Source organism: Mytilus edulis, chromosome 13 (assembly GCF_963676685.1).
Source record: "Mytilus edulis chromosome 13, xbMytEdul2.2, whole genome shotgun sequence".
In the NCBI taxonomy this organism is placed as follows: Eukaryota; Metazoa; Mollusca; class Bivalvia; order Mytilida; family Mytilidae; genus Mytilus; species Mytilus edulis.
The window spans coordinates 73,379,423-73,404,546 of NC_092356.1; the positions used below are offsets into that span (position 1 = coordinate 73,379,423).

The 25,124-nt window shown below is 31.5% G+C and overlaps 1 protein-coding gene across 1 annotated transcript in view; it reads left to right on the forward strand.

Moving 5' to 3' along the window:
• Nucleotides 1–4,875: 4,875 nt before the first annotated feature.
• The window catches only part of LOC139501833 (uncharacterized), a 134,088-nt gene continuing 113,839 nt past the window's right edge, over nucleotides 4,876–25,124 (forward strand). The window contains exon 1 of the mRNA XM_071291057.1: nucleotides 4,876–5,100. Within this exon, the coding sequence (XP_071147158.1) occupies nucleotides 5,034–5,100 (67 nt within the window). The 5' untranslated portion in view covers nucleotides 4,876–5,033. The remainder of the gene's footprint in view (nucleotides 5,101–25,124) is intronic.

The following is a 25,124-nucleotide window of genomic DNA, read 5'->3' on the forward strand; positions in this document are numbered from 1 at the left end:
GATAGATAGGTGTACACATATGTAAATTTGTTAATACTTTAGGGAAAAATATAATGTATGCTATCTTTCGATCGCGTATTTGTATATAAAATTTGACAGTAAACATTTTGAAAAAATAACACATTCATCAATGATCTAAACGCATTATTTAGCTGATTGTTTAATATTTAAAGCTAAATACAGTCCTTAGCACATCTCCTACTTTACCAACGTTTTGTTATAAACTTTAGTCGAGTGACTCAACTGTATTATAAAAATATAAACTATTAACATAGACTGGAGTGAAACTTGTTACAAATATTGTTTAAACGAATTCAAGTTCACTTCATTTTTTTTATTAGATATGTGCATGTAATGATCAGTGAGGATGTTAACTTTTATGCACAGATCAATAACATCATTTGTAAAATTTCGAATAGCACTTCAGTTTACAGTTCAAACAGCACTTATGTCGATGATACATACGGCCGAGTGACTTCTAAGGTTTTTAATAATCACTTACAATCAATTATCAGTTATTATTTAACCATTTATCCCCAATATCATCTTCAATGTCGGACATAATGAGAACACAAAAGTTCAACAACAGTAGCACAATCTACATCAACAACGGTATTTTATTTCATGGATTGTTTTTTAGGCGCTCGACTTTATTAAATCCTCATTAGGGTAGCATTTTATAATGTATAAAAAAGAAGATGTGGTATGATTGCCAATGAGACAGCTATCCACAAAAGACCAAAATGACACAGACATTAACAACTATAGGTCACCGTACGGCCGTCAACAATAAGCAAAGCCCATACCCTATAGTGAGCTATAAAAGGCCCCGATAATGTATCTATGTAGCCGAATAACCTGTATCCAAGGCCTATTTAACAGAAACTGAGTTAAAGAAAGATCCCTGGAAAAGGTACTTTCATTTGTGTCTAAACATAACATATGAACAGGTTAATATTAATGTTTGCTAAATTTGCTAAAATATAATTGAACACATAAGAATTGGAATATAAATTTGACACTATACGTCACAATGAGCCTTAGTTAAGGAGAAATATAAGCTACAAATATTGATAGGTCATGGAATCCTTTTTAAGATATGTGATTTTTTTTCAATGGGAAAGGCTGACTGAATTTTACCTTATATTCACCATTGGCATTATTTGGATCTCAAATTGTTCGGAGAAATCTAGAATTTGCTTAAATTTTGACTTTTTAATAAGCTACATGTATTTGAGTCTTTTGATAAAGGAAAGTGGTTGATATTGGGCAATATATGTGGTATGAAAAACATACGAGTCCAAACAACTGACAAAAAATCCTTCCTGACCTGAATAAATTCTTAAAAGTGTTGTGGAATTTGTTTATCATACGTAATGAATATATAAATTAAATGGAAGAAGATACTAAAGAGGCAACCAAACACCCAAACGTTGTATGGGTGTGACTGAACCTCTAGGATACTTATAGCTATAAACACTTGTACACATATAGCAAAGCAATTGTTAAATGTGGTACGAGTGTACAGTCAATATGTGATTTTTTACATTTCTTTATCGTAAGGAGCATTATTCAACTTTCGGTATATTAAAGGTACGATCATTATTATTTGTACCTTCAGGCTTCATTTGTTGTAGGATTTCTACTTCTAAACCATAATGCCCTTCATATGACGACTTCATTGAATATTTACGTCTTTATAGAACAGCATTACAATCTAATAAACGAAAAAGAAATGATCGATTTGTAATTCTGTCACATTTGTAATAACAAAGTGAAGCAGTATTACGTTTTCATGCCACAATAGAAATTAAATCCCGTTGAGGGTTGAACAAACCACTAGTTTATTATTAAGAGACTTATTTGAAGAAAAATGATATTTGTTTTACATCGACAATCATATCTATGAATTGGATATCTTTCACAAACAACCTCACAATAAGTTATGCCTATTCATTTGTATATGAAATAACAGGCACGATTGTTAGTTGATATCTCGGTAATCTTTAAAGATATATATAGTTCAGCAATTTTATAAGCTCAAAATGGAATAAGACCAGGTTTAACGTCAGAGTGAGATTCCCCTGCTTTGCATGGGTAACTCACCATAGGGGTCTAGACTCATATAAAAGTTTACCGTGAGGAGCAGGACACTATATGCGTCTCGCTAAAAGATGTCACAATCGACAAAAAAAAAGAATGTAATTTAAGTAACGACAATGTAATAATACCCATGGTCTTTATTACAGATATTTCATAGCCGTCATTGATCTTGTAAAGTATCCGTAATTCTTCGAAGGAATTAAACTTTGAGGTCCTTTTCACTTTATTTGGTTAAACACACAATAATTGCTTTTGTGTTGATTTTGATAACACAATGAAAAGTGGTAGCATGATAGTTTGTCCTATTTTATATGTATTATTGGCTTCTAATAACACTAAATGAAACTAATTAAAGGTTGTTGATTAAACTCTGATATTTCGGTATTTCTATAATGCTGTTCTCAAAGAAATGGCCCTGTTTCCTTTTCTTTTGGTTTTTGTTTATCTCTCATGAAACTTCTATTCATTACACTATGACAGTATGCATAGAAATTGGTTTGTCATGCAGTTATGCCTGGGAAAAACGTTTACCCTTAAACATTCTTGCAACTGATTCGGATATTATTAAAATGAATTTATATCTTTAACAAATAATATACTTGTATAAAAATAGTATTTGTTCGCATACAAATTATAGTCGAAACTGATAGATTCTGTTATATTTTCTGTAAATTATCCCAAACCAAAAATATTTTATAACTAGCTTTTATAAAGTCAACCTATACAACAATTAAATAACTATACTCGAAAAATAACGATGAACACTTAGTGTCCATCGGAATGCCAATCGTGTTAATGAATGCCATCAAAGATGTTAACTATTGCGTTCCGCCAACATTTTTGTTTTTACATAAATGCAATTTAAAGAAGTCAGTAAAAAAAATTGCTGAAAAATATTAAGATAACAGATGTGTTTTTCCGTTAAAGATTCTTTTAAAATAAGAACTAAAGAAATTAACCACTGATGTAATAATCAAAAGTAAAAACACGAAAGCTTCATTTGATACCCAGTGTCATTATCTGTCTCAATGCATATGAGACTAGTCACCACTACAATAAGACAGTACTACGTCTATATACAATTAAATATGTATTTCAATAGATGATTGCTCCCTCGGGGTCGTCTTAATTTCCTTTTCCAACATTTTAAATGATACTCTAAACCATCGTCTGTAATAATTCTAAACTGAAATTATAGGTATGAATTCAATGTGGGTGTATATCATACAGTTTATTTAATGGCAGTTTTGCTGGATAGTAGAATATTTACTAACATTTTAAATTAAAGTTAATGCATGTACTATAAGGTCAAAAGGTTATTCGTTACTCTGAATAGCTTGTTTTCTATATTTATATTAAGCAAGTCGTAAATTTGAATGACTACTTTTTGACCAGCCTATTTTTGTTAAATATGCCTCCAATGACAGGCTCGTTATTTTTAGTTAGCAAAAAATCAAAGTATATGTCACATCAATATATAATTAATCTATCGTTTGCAGAATGGAAAATTAGAATTAAAAACAAATTGAAATCCTTCAACGACCTTCGCAAATTTAAAGCAAACGAACGTCACTTGTATTGTTTTAAACGCCCTTGGCAAATCCTAAAGCAAACAACCGTCACTTGTATTGTTTTAAACGTTATTGGCAAACTCTAAAGCTAACGAAAGTCACTTATATTTCCTAATAACGTTTTTTGCTAGAATCAAGAACACATGATTTCTATCAAGTTTTTCATTTGTTTACCAATGAACTTTATCGTTCAAGCTCGTGTCATAATGAACGTTATATTTCATTTTAAAATGAAAGTCAATTTCAGAATGACGCGAGATTGCTGCGAGCCAATCAAAACAACTTATTATAATAACACTTCAATGTTATGTAATTTTTTTTATTTCATAGTAAAAAGAAGGTCGAAGAAGTGATAACAACTTTACATGTCAAATGAACCGGGGTACTGGTTTGAGCCGAAAGATAAAAAAAATCTATTGAAAAAAATGTAGACGACAGACAATCACCACCATTAAATCAACGACGCTGTCAGTTTACTTTTCTATTATAAGTTTGAGGGTCCCTTTGGTATAGTTCACCTCTCTTTTAAAGTCTTATGTAGAAATATGATATTTAATAACTATATAAGATTAATAAGATGTGATATTATTACCTATGAGACAATAATGCTAGAATATTGTAATTAATATAAGATGTTGCTAACTCAGTAAGGCTTACGATCATATAGATGCTGGTTGATAATTTCGCTTTGTTCCTATGATGAAATCACTACATTGTTTTTATAGGAATTTCGTACATCAAAGAATATTAATTATGTACTTTCATAAGCTGTAATTACTGATTTCACATTTGAACCTAAAAATTGAAGTCATGAAAATTAAAATTGATCTTTAAAACTGCAGGAAATATGTTCATGCAGCTGCAAGTTTCAAAAAATTTCAAAGTGACACATGCTGAGTTTTAAAATGTACAGACATTGCACAATACTTTTTCACTTCTGGAAATTAAACGTTAATGCCAAATTTTGTCAAAGCTTTGCTGACACAATGTCAGACTTAAATTGATAGTAAAACGATATATCTGAAAAATGGTGTCCAAAGTTGAATGCAACGGTCATTTATCTCTAGTCTGCTCTTGTAACGTGTAATTACAATATATTCATGACAATTTTGTTCAATTAAGGATATTAAAAGTGATGAGCGATAAAGGATGTGAAAACTTGTATCCACGCATGCACAGATAAGTCATCAAACTGAGAGATAAAAGATTGATTAAATAATCCAAGGTAGAACATCTGCCGGGAAATCCGATCACATAGAAATGAATCTATAGACAAATTCCTTTTTATGTGTTAAATACAAAATTCCGCAGGTAAATAAATGCGCCACTTTTATTAGTGTTGGATTTTAGATTACAGTCATGACGAAATTTAGTGTTCAATTAATCATTTTGTTTTGGATTATTTTTCTGCTCTTCGAAATAGACAGTAAGTACCTTTTTATTCTAATGTAAATTATAAGTCAATAATCATTTCATTTCTTATTCCGCTGTGGCTAACATTGCAAAGGGGTTCGCATAGTAAGACTACATAAGGTGCGAGTTAAAGGTTTTAAAACTAATAATTCTTAAAAAGTGGATGATAACGATATAGATAGTCACATAAAACAATATTTAATGTTAATTCTTCTCAGCTATTGTACATAATAAAGTAAGCACTAATACCTAATGAATGTTCATAAGCTATAGAACTAAGTGTATTTTAGGTGTACACAAAGTTGTACGATTAGTTTGCTAAAAAAAAGGTAATATCAGAAGGCTAATGTACTATAAAATTCATAATACAATCGTAATCAATTGTCAAATTCAACTCTAAATAATATTACCATAGCTTATAGCCAGTCTTAGTAGTTTGATTGCCTGTTTAAAACTTTGGCTAAAACATTCGACGTTCACTTTAGAGAGTCGTCCTAGCCTGTACTACCCCTGGTCAGCTGCCTATACTCATGTAACATTAACTGTAATTGTAGTTTTTAATTACCCATATCTCATCGTAAATCTATTAATGAAATATGATAAGATCATCCATCAATCATTGTTTGTTCAATCTATATTCCAATTATGCATTATTGTGTAAATATGTGGACGCAGAAAATGTTTGAAAAGGTAAAAATTCAAAGAACAAAGTACCACAAAAATAAAATAATTAGCTGTGATTCAAATGAGATTTTGGAATGACATATTGTGCTTTGTGATCTTTTTGGTTGTTCACTCAAAGGGTGATCAGCTGTAGATCTATATTATATTATTGTTCGGTATAAAACACAAGAAAAGCTCAATTTTTCTTCTGTTTTTAAATCTCGTTCGACTTAATTTTATATTCGACATTGTAATATAATGATGTTATTGTAAATGAGAAAATAGATAAAATCAACATTAAAACCTAACTATAATTCGAACAGTGCACATTTGTCAGTGATGCAGAAAACGTGGATGAACTTGTGACGTAATACGTCCACTGACGTAATCCCTATAGTAATTATGTTCAAATCTCTATTATTGAATATACACCTTATCGCTATTTGTCCGCCATTGCTGGAAATCACACAGGTTCCCGTAAAATTTTGACGTCATAAAACAAAACATCTGACGCAACAATGGAAAAGTGATTGTTGTTGACGTCAAAAGTTCAAGCGGACGGGTCAGCCGGGATTAGCGATAAGGTGTATTGTTTTAAGGCTTGGTTTGAAGGTACAGAACCTGAGTAAACCAGTTCAATATAATCTAACATTTTGTGATTTACAATTATTATCAAACAAATTACTTTAAACTAATTGACCTGCTTTGCATGATTCTGTTCAATCGAATTATATGATTTGACATATTTTCTTTTAAGGTAATGGAGGTTTAAAACATCGATATCGGTTAACCACATGCTTAGAAAATGTTATTGTTTTGACATTATTCTGAGACAGATTTTCTGTGAGATAGTCAAATGTTAATACAGCCTTTTATGACATGAAGTGTTTCATTTCAAACTTATCCCTTATCTCTTAGTAATCTAGAAAAGCTCTTTCAGCTCAATACATTCCTAATGGGTTTTGTAATGAGCATGCAATAACGCTACATTCTACAAAATATATACATTAATAATATGAAGAGTATACTCCAAGGAACAGCGGTACAATGTGTATTCAGTATTCGTAATGTTGCCATTTGAAGAATAGTCAAATCAGCAAAAATATATTAGATAGAAGTATGTTTATTTATTCGTTTCGTGGAAACTGCTTTATTGCTATGTAAAGTCTTTTTTTCTAACGGCTATATAAATCGGTAAAAATCCTGTTTGCCCTTTTAGATAAAAATACACGTTTCATTCAGGTGTCTGATGTTGCGAATGCCTTTTTGACGACAAATGTGAATTCAACCTCACCACTCGAAATGCTTGGTTCAATAATTTCTTATCATGCCTCAACCCTTTATCACAAAACTCAAACTAGAAAACGGAAGCTCCACGCACGCTCCAGCATTTAGTATCAGCTAGGCGATAGAGAATGTTCTTGTACTTGCCATTACTTACCTGCCTGGTCTATGGATTTCAATGGTGGTTTCTAAAGTATAAAGAGTGTATTTATCTTTTACTGAAATATTTGTTTTCTGTGTTTACAAACCAGCGGTTGATCTGTTTGTTAGGATATAAAGTCACATGAATGTAGTAATTACAGTGTAGTTAGATGAGCAGGGAGACACATCGGAGATGTTAAGTAGTATTTAACAGTAGTAACAAAGTCAGCATAATGATAATGTAGGTGAATGCAGGAACTTCAGTCATATAATTAAACCTGTAACACCAAATTAAAATTGATCTGTAGCATTAATGTGACAGCGCTATAGGACATAGCAATTACTAACCTTGATCTGTATAACAACCTGAATAGGTTTATATTAGCTATTGGGAATTGAAAATAAAAGTACATTGTATCCAAATGGTTTTTTCCACAAGCGAGGAATAAAAATGCAATTGCTTTTTTAGTTTGAATTTGTATCAATATATAACCTTGAGGGATTTTTATTGACGCTACATCGTCCATTATCAATGTTAGAAACACGTCTACTTATCTCATAAAATGTCACTTATTCCAATATGTATGAATATTTTGTCAGCTTTATTAGTATACACATGATTTAGTGTGAAGAAGGTTATTCGGAGCCGATATATCTTTCAATTCTTTTATGAACGAAGCTGTCAATAAATACATGTACTGAATGCATCACTCTTTGTGCATCGTGAAAGATGTGAATGGATATATGTGCTGAATGTATGTTTTTGTGTGTATCGAGAAAGCTGTAAATGAATACATGTAATGAAAAAAAGTAAAATGACAAAAATACCGACCTCTGATGAAAATTCTAAACAGAAAGTCCCTAGGCAAATGACATGATCAAAAGCTCAAACACGTGACAACTGTTATATTCCTGACTTGGTACATGCATATTCTTATCTAGAAAATGGTGAATAAATGCTGGTTTAATAACTAGCTGAACCTCTCACTTTTATAAAAGTCGCATTAAATGCTGGTTTAATAACTAGCTGAACCTCTCACTTTTATAAAAGTCGCATTAAGTTCCATTATACTTACAATGATGTATGAACAAAATAGGTAATAATGTGTTTTTGAGTATGTATCGGGAGAACTGTCAATAGATACATGCGCTAGTAAGTAAGTTTCAAACTAATATTTTTTTTTATATACACAACAATTATTTTTGTCCACATAAGATCGTTTCATATTAAATGTAACAGATTAATTACGTGCAACATTTCTATCTTCCTCAAATGTATCACAAACCTTTCACGTATTATGTGCTGTTATGATCTTACTTCTAAAATTGGATTTTCAGAATTGCCGGTTGGCGATGTTTATTTTATGCATTGTAATTTGACGCTTGTCCATTGTTTCTGTGTTGTTTAAGTGCTTTTGTTTCTTGTTTTTTTTTCTCATAAATATATATTATTGGCTTACATATCTAATTTCTACTTTAAAGTTTGGAAAATAAGTGATTAAAACTTCATTTACAGTTAAAAAGGATTCGTTGTCGTTTTCTTTTTCAATAGAGATATTTATGGGTGTGCTTTTAAAAACTTAGTCCAAGGTTCAATGATTATTATATGGGGCGGTGTTTTACAATGAGTTTCGTTCTTATGTTGTACTATTTTACCACTGTCCCAGGTAAGGGGAGGGTTGGGATCCCGCTAACATGTTTAACCCCGCCTCATTATTTATGTATGTGCCTTTCCCAAGTCAGGAGCCTGTAATTCATTGGTTGTCATTTGTTTATTTGTAACATATTTGTTTTTCGTGCATTTATTTTAATATAAATAAGGCCATTAGTTTTCTCCTTTGAATTGTTTTACATTGTCATATGAGGGCCTTTATTAGCTAACTGTGTGGAATCGGCTTTGCTAATTGTTGAAGGCCGTACAGTGACCTATAGTTGTTTATGTCTGTGTCATTTTGGTTTCTTGTGGACAGTTGACTCATTAGTAATCATACCACATCTTCCTTTTTATATTTTGTCGCTCCAATACAACCGTCTTGATAAAAAAGGAAATCATCGTGAAAGGAATAATAAGATTTGCACAAATTACTTTTCATTCATATTATATATACCAATAAGTGAACCAGTTACTGTTAATGAACTCATTATTTAAATATGAATATAATAGACTAGAATAAAAACTAGTACACTTTTGGTGAAAATACAAATTAGAGGAAAGGCTACCATCAGTACCATTGATTCAGTTTTCACACATTGTTCTATAAACAATACACAGTGTATCTGATTGGTTAATTAAGATCTCATTATATTATAATATGTAAAAATAGGATAACACAAGGCTGGTAATGTGCTAGTATTAAATTACATATCTCAAATTAAGACCCAGTTCAAGGATTTGTGTTATAGAATTATATCCAAAGGTAAATATGATGATGATTATAAAGTCTTCTAATTAAATAGTTTTAGGATATTATTTTATCGATGTTTATATGTTGATAGGTAAGATGCTAAATAAAAGCTAAAACATTGAGTAACCGTATAAACTCCATCAAAAGCCCGGATATCGCTAAGATACACGTATCCTGATATGCATCCACACCCGTCATGTGAAACCTAACTGAATCAAAATCTCAAAATAGGACATACTCGATAAAGTACCAGATCCAACGGCTAATACTTGTACTTCAGGATTGAATATCTCGAAAACATAGGTCGAAACACCGAAAAGTTGTATCGGTCAACAATTTGAAATGGTGACTGTAAAACACTGAGGTTGTGGATTTGAATCCTGCACTTGACAGGTGCATTTGACTCAAATCTTCATTGATAAGATTTGTCTGTCTTCCCGTCGAAAGATCGTGGTTTTCTAAGAGACCTTCAGCTTCTTCCCAAATAAAAAGGCCGGGCGGAACAACATAGTCAATAGTACCGATCGTGCATAACCAGTCAAGTCAGTAGTTAAACACTTCCATCATCATAGTTAATAGTTCTGACAATGGTTTTATACACCAACAATCAGTCACTCAATCTTCTAGATATCTCCATGTTTCCAATTGTTGTTAGATCTAACAGATATAATTATATTAGCTCTGCCATGTTCATGCCTCATTGTTACTTATTAACTAATTTCCTCGTGGAAAATTTGTATTTTGAAGTCTTATCAGTTCTCCAAAAGTTATTTGTTTATTTACTATTTAGCTGTCAAAATATTTTGGCATGGATTTTCCAGTATGACACCGATATTATACATTTAGTTAACACCAAAAACACCAAACAGAATTACATAATCATTATCTGATAACTAAATGATGGACTTAAAACGGGGATTGGAACTGTACTAATAGCACTGGTGGTAAGCGGATGGTCGTAACTTAAAGTTACGACCATCCGAAGATGGGAGACAACTCTAGGGATACATTTTTCTTTTCCGATTTTCGTGCAGTAAAAAAATGTTTCAGTAAAACCGCTTGTCTCATACATACTAATCGTCAGTGCGTTGATATTGAAACAAAATTTGATACATAAAAACATTCCAATTTTCGTAAAATGATCATTCAATAATTCGAGCATGATGGTCGTAACTAAAAAAACAAAAATGTGCAGGATGGTCGTAACTTAAAATTGTGATGGTCGTAACTCTTTATTAAATAGGACCTAATAAGACAAGTCAATAGTTTTAAACGTGTCTTTTGTTATATGAATATATTATATGATATATTTGTGAAGTTGATTTCACTAAATGATAAAAACTAAAAGAGGTGAAGAGAGGGATACCTGTAAAGTGCGAAAGGAAAGAAAATTGGAACGAATCGGAAAAAAATCCAATACAAAATGAAATGCCCAGTCACTGTTACTTAAAATATGATGTATAAAATCAACCAAGAGGCAACTAAATATAAGCTGTTAAGTTTAATAACAATATAAATTCTCAAAAGTGGAGAATTCATTTTAACACACAGCTCTGGTTATGATCATTCTTAGTTACGAATTAAGAAAAGGCGATGTTAACAAATTTGACATCACATGAAATAACAGTATCCTGATTTATTTTCTTTATATTTTGCATGTATTGAAAAGATAAACTTTTTAAAAACTAGTATGTACCTACTAGGTGAAATTTAAAAGAAAAATCTACAATTTAAAATTGATACTTTAAGTCGAAAGAGCATAAGTAAGGAGTCAAAATAATGTTAAGAGGATCGTTATCGAGACAAGACCATATCCGCGAATTCGCAGGTCCGTAATCGAATTAAACAACATACATCTTATTCTTAGCCTGGATTTTGAGAAGTCGTATTGTCATTTGGTATATAGTCAAGCTGATTATAAGGTGCAAATTCGAAGTTCAAGTATAATTATTACCCGTGGTTTTAGAAAATTCTTAATACGCCTATTGGTACCATGCTATCCGTTATACATCTTTGTCTTTCTTATGGAAAATACCATGAACCCTGGACCACACGTTTTTCATTCCCAATTCATAAAGGGAATGATGCATCCGATCTTAATAACTATCGAGGAATTACAATTATTGATTCATTGGGGAAGCCTTTTTAATAAGATACTTAATACACGTCTTTGTAAATCCTTAGATAAATATCATATCATTGATGAGAGCCAAATTTTGTTTACCAAAAAAAAAATAAAAAAATAAAAACACGACCATCTGACCATAAAATATTATGTTCATTCTAAAAACTATTATAAATAAGTATTGTAATACAAAAGAAGGTAGAATGTTTGCCTGCTTTGTTGATTTCCAGAAGGCTTTTGATACTGTCATTCACCCAGGGATACAACTTAAGCTATTGAATATAGTTAGAGAGTATGGTAAGAGATCTCTTTAGAACTAAAGTTGGAGTAAAACAGGGAGACAATTTGAGTCCAAATTTGTTTAAAATTTTTATAAATGAACTTCCTGATTGTGTTAAAAGTTCCCCTGATCCAGCTGTTGTTTATTCACGACCAGCCTATTCTTTACTATACATATGCTGATGATCTTGCCATTTTTTCAACTACAGCAAAAAAATGTAGATCAGGCTTATCCTAAGATTCTTTCAGAAAGACTACGCATTGAATTTTGTAAACATTTACTTGGTGTTACCAAAAGAGAAACACATTTTGCCAATCTTTCTTAACGCGGTAGATTCACTCTGTATTTTGTCATTGCAAAGTCTATGACCAGATACTGGCACAGGCTTGGCAATTTGGGATCATCTTTCCACTACTAGAGGAGGCATATTTAGAGTTAAAATTACTACACGAGTTAAAACAATTCCTTCACAGTATGGATCCTTAAACGTCTTTCTAAAGAATATGGGGGTCAGCAATTCACATTGTTTACTATATGCTGATGATAATGTATTTTTTTTTAAATTTCAGCAAAAGGACTTCAGCAAACAGTATTCATACATAGCTTGTAGCCAGGATAATATTTAAAAGATAGATCTTTATGCTTCAACTCAGCGTGCTGGTCTTTCAAATCTGAGTACATTCATACAATATAAACATATAACATAAATATTATTTTCAAACTGCATATGTATGTGATAGTTGCCGCAGTACATTTAGTTCTACCTTGATATATTATCTTAGCTACAAGGCTGGCTATAAACTACTAATATTTGATCTTACTCTTAAATTCAAAGCGTGTATCATTGTAAAATATATACCTGCATATATGTATGCAATATTTGCCACTGTACATTTAGTTCTACCTTTTAATATTATCCTGGCTACAAGCCTGTCTACAAACTACTGATATTTGATCTTACTCTTACATTCAACGCGTGTAGCATTGTAAAATATCTCAACCTTATTCATACTTTCTAGGTTAACACAATGTTCATTGCGACACCATGTATTAAGTTTTTATTCTGAACCAATACTTAGAACAATTATCAATGATATACCGCAAGATAGTCATGTAATCAATAAAAAATAAAGACAACACGATAAAAACACCAGGCATTTGTGGATTTTCATTAATCATGATTCACCAAAAGCCGAATATTTGAAAGCCAATGGTTTATAAAAACTGCAATAGCTGATTAAAAATTAAAGAAGATTGTTCAAAATTGTACGTTCAATAATTTCATCTGCCGACATGATTGCAGGAAATAAAAAGTCGTAAATACAGTAAAAATATATTAACACTCAACCCTAACATACTATTTGGCTTAATGCGAGTTGATTAGTTTTCACTGTTTCTTCTAAATGATGGTCGTTTAGAACATATCAAAAATGTATGATTGATAAGTTTATTAACATGGTTATGCATGTGCACAGTACTTTTAAAATAGCTTGATAAAAGTTCGTCTAAATACTTGAGTTACGGTCATCTTTCAAAGTTACGACCATCTTGTGTCGGTTACGACCATCATCCAAAATACTATAGTTGACATAACGACCATCACAAGTTAAAGTTACGACCATCATGCTCGAATTTTTGAATGACTATTTTACGAAAATTGGAATGATTTTATGTGCCAAATTTGGTTTCAATGAGAATGCACTCACGATATGTGTATATGAGACAAGCGGTTTGACTCAAATGAACCTTTTACTGCACGAAAATCGGAAAAGAAAAACTTATCCCTAGAGTTGTCTCCCATATTCAGATGGTCGTAACTTTTAGTTACGACCATTCGCTTACCACCAGTGTAATAGTAATAGTCTGGAAAATAGACAAGAATCTTGTATTTGTGTCATCAAGAAACATTCCAAATCGATGTTAATATTAAACTGATATTGCTAGAGACTAGATATGTTCATAAAGCTTTTGTTTTTATCACTTCTCCGTCTAAAACGGCACAATTAGAGGTGGAACAAAAACACTGATCGGTTTTGAATCAGAATGATATGTCTGAATTGGTTGACATGTCTTTTGACGTTTTCTCACATTGTAAATGAAATTGCCTGTACCAAGTCAGGAATTTGACAGTTGGTTTCATTTGATGTGTCTGAACTTTTGATTTTGCTATTTGGTAAATTACTTTCCCTTTTAAAATTCCCTTTGAGTCAAGTATTTTGTTATTTGACTATTTACTAACACATCAGATAACTGACACTGTGTGTTGATCGAGAAGTAAGCATGGTTCAAATTCATATTACATGTACATCAAAAATTTCATCCTAATTTGTAGGTAACGTGATATTAAAAGAAAGAAATGTTGAATACAACTTGTTTTCTCATAATAACCTCTACTGTTATCAATGAATATGAATTAGTTACCAGGAAATGAAATGATACATATACAAAACTGGCCACACCCATTTCTAACAATTGTAGTATCTTATTGCAACATGTAGTAATGAGATACTACCATTATCGTTCTTGAATTCTCCCTCTCAATCCCATGAACAAGGAACAAGAGCATCTCCAATCATAATTACAGGAACCGATGTTAATCAAAGTTAACAATTGTAATGAGTTAGCGAAATGAGAGGCAACCACTATAATGAGTTGGTGAAAAGGGAGACAACCACTGATGTGAGGTTACGAAAGGAGAGACAACCACTGGAATAAGATTCGAAAGGACAGAATTTTAATCATTTTACCACCGTGTTATCCGAATATCACTTTACATTATGTGCGTAGATGTGTACGTGCATATTGATATCGTTATAAGTTAGGGATCAACAAATTTAAAGATTTAAAAGTCAACGACAGTTCAAGACTTTAAACAACACCGTTTAACAGATTACACACATTTGCTTGTTTTTTACTAATTCATATAAGCGTTCCGTTTTATTGCTTGGCCAAGTTGAAATATACTGTTATGGCAGCTGTAAAATTTTAGTAGAGCAAACTCAAGTTTTCATTAGACTTACTACTGACTGACGACTTTTTAAAGACACAATTCATGCAAGTCCCACATACTTGGAACGAAAAAATAAACGTCATAGAACTAAAATTCCCTTGCCTTATAAAGCTATATGTCAATGACATGTGTATTGATCAAAATTCTTTATACCAGGAACACCATTTTATAACAAAATGAATTTAAAGAACAAAACACCAAGTAGAAATATGTTGAAGCAGACACGAGTAATTATGACATACGGAAGGATGTCTGGAAGGAGATAAAAAAAAAGCCGGTATGCCTAAAACATAAGTGTCTTTTTCCTGACCTCGTACAGACTGTTCCTAGCGTGAAGTTCGTAAAACAAAATATTTAATGTAACACCATACACAAAAACAAAATATTTAATGTAACACCATACACCCCTATTGCATGCCATTTATCTTCCTATCAGACTTATTAAGATTGATATATGTATATAACACACATTAATTTAAAAAAAAAACTCATCTAGAACTATTTACAATCATCTCGAGTAAATATAATTCGGTATAAATGATATTTCGTTAAATATTTTGCAAATGCTTTTGCATATTTTATTTATTTAAATTTTTTAACAGACAAACAAAAAACGAATAAAGATATAGGGAGATGTGCTATCTTTTCGTCACTTGTCAATGAATCTTCAGATACGAACGCATAACAGTTTCAATAATTAACGAGTTATTTTAAATGTTTCAACATTTATTCATGTTACAGTATTTTTATTGGGAATTTATCGGTCATGGCTTAAGTTATTTTACTTCTTCAGCTAAAACCATATTTAGTAGTTTTTATGATTCCTGAACAATTTCTGTAACCCAATTAAAACTTTCAATAGTATTTTTAAACGCTGTATATTCAGATATTAGTGTCTTCACTGTTGAGTATATATACGTCAGAAACATTGCTCCTATTGACCTGGATCTATTTCAATTTATCAGGAACCAGAGTGTTTCCAATAGTTTATCAATCACTTAAGAACATACAGAAAATCTAAGTGAAATTGATTAACTGTCTTTTTTCACAAATTTGTTTGACTTGAAAGCAACGATGACCCCAGAGAGTGAAAATAATTTTCGATAAAATTGAGATATAAATGATGATCTGGAAGGGAGCCCTTAATTTCTGTATGTTTTTAGTTTTCTCTATGTTGTATATTGTTTGTTCATTATTCTAAATTCTTGATAATATTTGTGACCCCATTTTTTTCATTTCATCATATTTTGGCATTTCACATCATTCTTTCATTTTGGGCTTATATTTCTGTAGATTTTGCCTATAGTTATATATTCTGTGAACCCCATTCAGAGCCTCATAATTACCAGACAAACCAAATTTAATGTCTGTTTCAATATAAAGAATTTGCTTTAATTTCATAATATTTTAATTGATTAAATGAACATGACCGAGTTTTAATTAACATATTTACCGCCTGATGTTATCTAATTTTCAAACGATAGTAACGCAGCAAGATTGACAACAGCGGGCAATCGACTGCAGAAGCGTGTACCGTTAGAACCCTTCTCAAGGAAACTTTATTTATTAGATCTTCATAATTAATAATCCGGCTTTTAATCAGAAAAGTTCATTCTTATGTTCAATGCTCCGTAAAGATAATGTTAAATATGTCTACAGTATTAATTGAGTCAGATAAGAAAAAGCAACGATTTTCATGTAAATGCATTTAGTATTATTCTACTTGAGAAGTTAAAATAATGGAAACCGTTCATTTTCACTAATGCAATACAGCGAGTAGATTAGAACCTTACATACAACCACTTCTTGGTAACTACTTCGGGTTGTTTTCGTGCTATTTTTAATCAGACCTGATGTTATCTTCCTTTTCCCTGCACTGGAGAGCCTAGATAGACAGCCATGTCATGATTGACATATTTCCATGCTCTCTGCACTTGAAAAAATTGTAGTTTTGCAACTATCAATCTTGTCTGGGTTTGAAACATACTTTTAAAATTGTACAAATTGATGATAAGCTAGAAGCTGTCAGTCAAAGGCTAACTTTGTTTCAAGTTCCTTTTTTATTCTTTAACCTCCCTGACTTTTCTTTGGCGATAACAGTTTCATCTTCTAGTTACATCAGTAAATTTTTGATACTGTGTAACTATTATTTCTTCCCTTATATTTATTTTAAAAATCCAGAGCATGCTTTCCGTGCCAAAATTTATAGAATTCAAATATTTGTAACTGAATAATAATGACAACATTTTTACTTTCCATTTCAAAGCATTATGCATCCTATATTGATAAATAACTTTTTTTGTTATTTTTTTTTAAATTTTGCTACGTTACATATGAAACACTTTGAAGGACCCCAAAGTGAATTAACATTGGACATAACAATGAAATAGATTGATTAATTATTGGTGTTTTAATGCTACTGTTATGCGCAACTTTTGGTCAATTTGTGGCGGAGTGCCCTGAGAAAAACCACCGACTTTTGATAGGAAAACTGACAATCCTAGTCAATTAATGTAGGAGTCGAATGCAACGTGCACCTGCACGAGCGGGAATCGAACTCACAACCTCACAATACAATAGATATGAGATTGAAACAAATTACATTTAAAAAAAACCAAGGGATATATATGAAACTATCTTTATTGTAGAGATTTAAGCCGCTTAAGCTTTTATTATACACAATGCATGCACACCACAATAAATTGTATAATTAAAAATCTTGACTCCTATCATTGGAATGCAGATGTTTAGATATTTAATGTTATATCACCTCGCTTAATTCTTAAACTGCTATACATGTATTGATATATACTTTATTGCTATTACGTTTGGTGCGTTACTAAACCAGTTGCTCATTATAGACCTAAAAGGATTTTTTCCAAAGTTATAAGTTTCTCATTTTATTTTTTAAACGCAGTATCAACCACATTCAAAGTATTTTTTATATAAGAAAATAAAAATTATCTAAAACTAAAATATAAGGATTTTATAATACCAGGCATAGATTACCTTAGCCGTATTTGGCACAACTTTTTGGAAATTTTGGATCCTCAATGCTCTTTAATTTTGTATTTGTTTGACAGGACAAGAACAAGTATTAAAAAAAATACACGAATTTAGGAAGGTTCAAAGAAGCCCACAAACCATTTAATAAATACAGTTCAACCCTGGCATTTCAAAAATCTGGTTCAAACGGAAACAATAAAATTCAGAAATCAAACAAGAGTCCAATCAGTACCACTCTACAATTTGAGTGATTGTAAATATCAAAGCAAAACATCATTTCGCTACCTACTGACTCTGGATTGTAGAAATTGATACTTGATTTTATCGGTAATTCGTATATTTTCCCTTTGATCTTACTACCTAATATTTTCGAGTATCACGTACTGGCTGTATCACTTAAAATATTAGGCAATACATTGTGTGACGTCATAATTAACGATAAACAGAATAATAGGTAGTTTCGTTTTTGATACTGACAATATCATGTGGAATATCTAACATACCTAACGGGCTCGTACAGATATTCCACATGATATAGTCAGTATCAAAAACTCAACTACCTAATACTCTATATATCTTAATAGAAAACATAGCTTTCTGGTTGTTTCTATTTCAATCCATACTGACATCAGATAATATTTGTTTGTTAATTCTCAGTGGAGGTTTTATAAAATTGCAAGGTCGCCCACTTTAAATAATGATGTTCAGAGAAGCATATTGTTTCTTATAAAAGATATTTACATTAATACATTGTAACACTCATTAACTTTGATTACTAAATGTGGCGAACGAGGATTTGTTTTGATCGGACGTAAAAGCATTTAATGCTTCACTGTTCAACGTTTTGTAAGTAGTGATTGATTGATTCATGATCAGTACATACACAGTTAAATTTAACAAGGGAAAGAACATTCTGATCAAATTCCATATCTATCGTTGATCGTGTGATTGTTTATATGAGGGTAACGAAATCAGTTATTTCAATCTAACCGCCATTATAAAAAAAGTAAAATAAAAAATATATCGAACAGTGGGGAAGTCTTTAAGCAAATAAAACAAAAGTTTCAGACACAATAAACGTATAACGACTATTCCTGACTTGGCTCTTGCATTTTTTATGTAGAAAATGTTGGATTAATCCTTGTTTTATAGCGAGCGAAACCTCTCACTTGTATGAAAGTCGCAATAAATTCCATCAAACGACACAATATGAAATCCAGGACTAAAATTTTAAGGGTACATGTAATCATCTTTGAAATGAAATAGCAATAGCAGAAAACAACAGATCAACGTTTTAATACACCTGGTAACTCGGACAGCTGTCATCTACTCAGATTAACCAAAGATAATGTTTTCTTTGAAAATATTGATTGTTAATTGGAGTATATTTGATTGCTATAACTTAAATGTTTGAACACTAAACGATTTGATATGTATAGCTTTAGAATTACATGTTTTGATAGACTACTATCTTTTACCGCTCGATTCCATAATTATGATATGATTTTTAATGACGGTCTTGATGTAAATTTCTTATGTTAAATCGTTTATTGGATCTAGACAACATACACACAAATTTGAGGTCAGATATTATACCGCTAAAATTTAAAGTTTCTTTCACGAACAGACTATTTTGTATCTGGGCGTCACACGAAGGTCTTGTGTGGACAAAATACACTTCTGGCGTATTAAAATGTTGAACTTGTTGCCTTTTGTTGGCTGTTGTTCGTGTGTTTTAAGTCATCTTTTTTTTTAATTAATATAAAAATTAAGAATGAAGGAAAAAAATCACTATGAAATAGATTACGGAATATAATATCTGTAAAATATGAATGGCTTATAAGAACCATCTTTTGATTGATAAATTATGCAAATATGTTCTACCTTGGTGAAACATTTATAATTATGGTCAGGTATATACTGATTGCTATTACTTTACATAGTAGACAATGGGACTCTATTTCACAAGGTTCTGTGAAATATGGAACGGAAAATATATAGTAACTGGTAAATACTATCCGCATAAGACAGATAGCATTTCACTCCTATGGAAGAAATCTACCTGTGAAATATCATGTCTGGAACAAAATTTACTGTCATAAATTATCCCCAGGATAAAATATGACAGAGGAAGATATAAACCGTTACAGTTGCTCGATGTTTATTTTCTAAAAGCCAAGTGAAAGTAGGTTTATTGAATTTATCTTTAATTGAACATTTAAAAACTATATAGCAACCGGCATACGTAGGTGCGTACAATGATGGATCTTAAAGATGTCTCCTCGTAAATTCCAATTAAAAACATTTTACGTACAGAAAAACATCAATCTAATAAAGTTTTAATTGACATCATTGACAAGACAGTAGTATCTAATATATCTTGCACGCGATAAAAATTGCTAATGCAAAAAGATTCCGTTCAGAAGCACTTGAAGCTATTTGTTATGAAATTTTAAAATATGTTGTTTGTCCTTTCACAATTATTCTTTTTGTAAATTCATTGAGTTGTAAAAGAATGACTAATCAAAGTACATTTTGTATGATGCGCAAAGGCACTTCATACTAAAAATGTGCGCACGGTCAACAATGTATGACTTATAATTTTATTTTGTTTTTGCTAGGATCCTGCAAACACGTTTTCTATCAAGTTTTAATTTTATTTACCTGACTGTGGAACAGGTGTCATTATGAATGTTACAACTCATTTCGAAATGAAGGTTACTTTTAGAATGACGTTTTCAATGAAACATACATGTAGTGTAGTTATAAGTTTTTGAAAATATAACTCACAGTCGGGAATGATTGAAAAAAAGATCACACGATAACGTGTTATCTCCATTTAACTATGATTGCCTTAATCATAGTTAGATATTAAACTTACAACGTATTTCTGTATGTAAAACATAATGTTTTTTTAAATGCTGGAATCATTAGAAAGTTTTGTCTTTACCAGCAACAATAGAGTTGTCTCGCGTTCCGTATTATTTGAAAGTTATATAAATTTTCTTAGCCGCTGAACTTGGTATTTTTAAACGTAAGTCATTTGTTGTATACCTCAATTAATTTTTTATTTGGTTATGTTCATATTTTTATTTATTAAGGAGGATTGATGAGTGTGTTAACATTTAAAAACGATATTTACTTTGTCTAGCACTGGAAATATTCTATTTTATATCTAATTTCATTTTCAAAAAAGCACAAACCTTTCCTTTAGGTGTCAGTCACTCCATAAGATGTCACCATATATATATAAGTGATCTGTCTTACTTATATGCTTGATACAGCTTGGCTCTGACATTTATTTATTGGATTCGCTGTACAATAAATCAACAAGACAGATCCATTTCAATGCATCTAAACGATTTTTCAATATCCTTTTTATTTACTTCTACACTACTGCTGTTTCTCTAACAGTATATTTATAGCTACTGTCAATTGTGCTCCAATTTATCAGCAAACGTTTACATCTTCTGGCATCTTAATCATATTCAACTATTTAAACGTAGCGTCAATTATATTGCAAAGTATTTTTATGAAAGAAAGAAAAATAATGTCTACAGTACAATAACAAGTATTTAAAAAATACACGAATTTAGGAAGGTTCAAAGAAGCTCGCAGACCATTTAATTAATACAGTTCAACCCTTGCATATAATCATAACCTGGTCAAACGGAAACAATGTAGATGTAAGAACTCAGAAATCTAACAAACGTCCTATCAGTATCACTCTACAACTTCAGTGATTGTAAACAACAAAGCAAAATATTATTTCCTTACGCACTAACAAAAGCATAGATGCTGCATCTAGCGACAGACGTTCTTCAACTGTTTTGCATCACATCAACATTGTCGTTTAGAAATGCCAGTACTTTGAAACTTTAACATTTCGATATTTGTGTTTGCGAAACATCAGTACTTATCGACTTCAATATTTCGATATTTTTGTTTAGAGATCCCAGTACTTAGTCGTTAAGAGTTTAACATCACGATCTTTCTTTTTTTAATTTATTTTTGTCTTTTCTAATTTTTTTGTTGTAAAATGTACTTTGAACATGTTGGCTTTGGATTGTAGAAATTGTCACTTGATTATCTTAATAGAAACATAGTTATTGGGTTGTGTCTATTTCCACCAATGCTTACATGAGATTATATTTGTTTGTTAATTCTCAGTGGTGGTCTTATGACATTGCAAGGTCGCCCACGTTAAATTATAATGTTCAGAGAAGCATATTGTTTCTTGTAAAAAATATTTACATTGATACATTGTTACACTCATCAACTTTGATTAATAAATGTGGCGAACGATTATTTGTTCTGATTGGAGTTAAAAGCATTAACTGCTTCACTGTTCAACGTTGTTGTAGTAGTGATTGATTTTATTCCTTTTCTGGGCATAAACAGTTATATTTAACAAGGGAAAGAACATTCTGATAAATATTCATATTCTTCTCAACTCGCGTGCTCATACATAAAAGGATAACGAACTAATAAATAAAACAATACATAGTGTTCAGTTAGCTAGGACGTACCACAGAAAGTTATTTACTGCACTTAAAATAAGGTCTTTGGCGATAGCCAGATTGCACTATTCATTTTCTAATTCTCAAAACATGATCTGTAAAGCTAACGATATTGCTATTTAATGTATGCACCATCCTCCCCTTTGCCAATCTATACCATATATATATGTAGGACTCTAAAGTGCGATGGTATTCTAAAGTGCGATGGCCACGCTAAAGTGCGATGGTCTACGCTAAAGTACGATGGTGTCGACGCTAAAGTGTGATGGTTGTTTGTTCGCTAAAGTACGATGGTATATCACGTTAAAGTGTGATGTACCAAAGGGTAAGGTTCGAGGGCTTTGTAAAAAAAATCGTTAAAGAACACTCAATGCAACAATAGCCTTTTTGTTTTACCTAGTATTATAAGTTGTATACCATAGATTTGAAAGGCAGTATAATTTAACAGTAGCCTTAAGTGAATAATTCTCAAAGACCGACTACGTAATAATTGCTAAAAAGGTAATTTAGTTGTCACAGAATACTATATATTTCTTGTAAATGATTTTTTGACAACTCGTGCGTATTAAATATTGTTGTAATTGGTGTAGCTTGCCGTACACAGTCTATCGCTTATTGGCACACCTCTCCTTGCAATCGTCCTGTTTAAGTTAAAAGATACAAAATTCGATTATTGTCGGAATATGTAACATTTATTTGTTTAATTTGAATGAGAAAGAAAGGCGATGTTTTCCGAGCTTAAATTTCTTCTTTTTTGTAGCAACTACACATCCATGTTATATTTTCAGGCAATGTACAAACTTATGTTTTAGACAATTAGTTATAACTTACACATGAAAATATGTACCTTCATATTGTACACGTTACTTTTCAATAAAAGCGACATTTTAAAGGGAACCGCAAAATAAACTGCAACATAAACAATGATTCAAATGTATCCGTTCGCTTCCAATAAAAACAGGATACAGGATATCTATGCGAATACTACTTGTATCTATTAGGCCTATAGTAAAACGATAGACTGCAGCAGGTTACAAGTTCTTCTTCCAGCTACCGATATAAAACACATTTTCTCTACCCGACAAAGCACGGTTACATTTAAATTATCTAAGTTATTCACATTTGGTTAAAAAGTTTTAAATCAAATATTTGTAATTTGTCTACCGGCGTGTTCATTTTTGGTTTATATAAACGACTGTTAACGTCATTATCAAACTACGTTTATAACGTCTATACTTTCGCGGACCATCGGACTTTAGCGTATGGAAGAATCGCACTTTAGCGTAGACCATCGTACTTTAGCGTGACCATCGTACTTTAGCGTTCCCATCGCACTTTAGAGTCCTACATAAATATCGTACAACATAGTAAAAAAATATTTACACTCCAGCTACCAATAGGATGACCACTACGTCAAAACACCACAATACAAGAAAGGCAATCAAATTGTATTATGTTAATAGCAGTTTTTAAACCTATCACGTGCACATCATAAAGAATTTGTCTTTTTGTACGTTGAACATTTATGTTGACTTCAAGATGTACGTTAAATATTTGCGTCGTGTTTTGCTCTCTTATTCAAACCATGAAGACAGTCTTCATCTTTCCGTCATCTTTGAACGAGATCTAGACTATCTAAAATAAAAGGTCTCTAAAAATTCAAGGATACGTGTAGGCATCTTTGAAATGCAATAGCAGTAGCAGACAACGATTTATCAACGTTGTAATACACCTGATAACTCGGACAGCTGTCATCCACTCAGATTAACCAAATATAATGTTTTCTTTAAGAATATTGATTGTTAATTGGAGTATAATTGATTGCAATTACTTAAATGATTGAACACTAAACTATGTATACCTTTGAATTACCTGGTTTGATAGACACCTAGCCTTCACTGATTGCATTGGTTCTATAATTTTGACATGATATCAATGTATTTTGATACCTGTCTTTATATATTCTTTTTATGTTAAATCGTCAATTGGACCCAGACAGCATGCACACAAGATTGAGGTCAGATATTATACTGCTTAAATTAAATAGTTCTTTCATGAACAAACTATTGGAGACAGCTTTTCAAGGACCCATGATCAGTTAGTCTTATTATTCTTTTACGAGTTAGAATGATTTTTATAGTTTTTTCTTATCTTATACTCTTACACCACTGTCCCAGGATGGCGCCTGCAAACTAGTTTAACCTCGCTACATTCTGTATGTGCCTTTCCAAAGTTAGGAGCGCGTTATTCATGTTATTGACTAGTTGTTGTTTTTTTACTGTTTTTTATATTTGTTTTTCGTAAATTGGTAAGCATAATTTGATCTTCTGTTGTGCTTTTACACCAATGTTCTAACAAAAAGTAAAGATGAGGCTCCAACAAATTGGTTCACCCCGCCTATTCTGTATGTGCTGTCACAGGTAGTGAGCCTGTAAAAGAGGGGCGAAAGATACCGGAGGGACATTCAACCTCATAGTTTGAAAATAAACTGAAAACGCCATTGTTAAAGCAGAAAAAGACAAACAGACAAATATTAGTACATAAGACACAACATAGAAAACTAAAGACTAAACAACACGTACACCACAAAACAACTGGGAGGT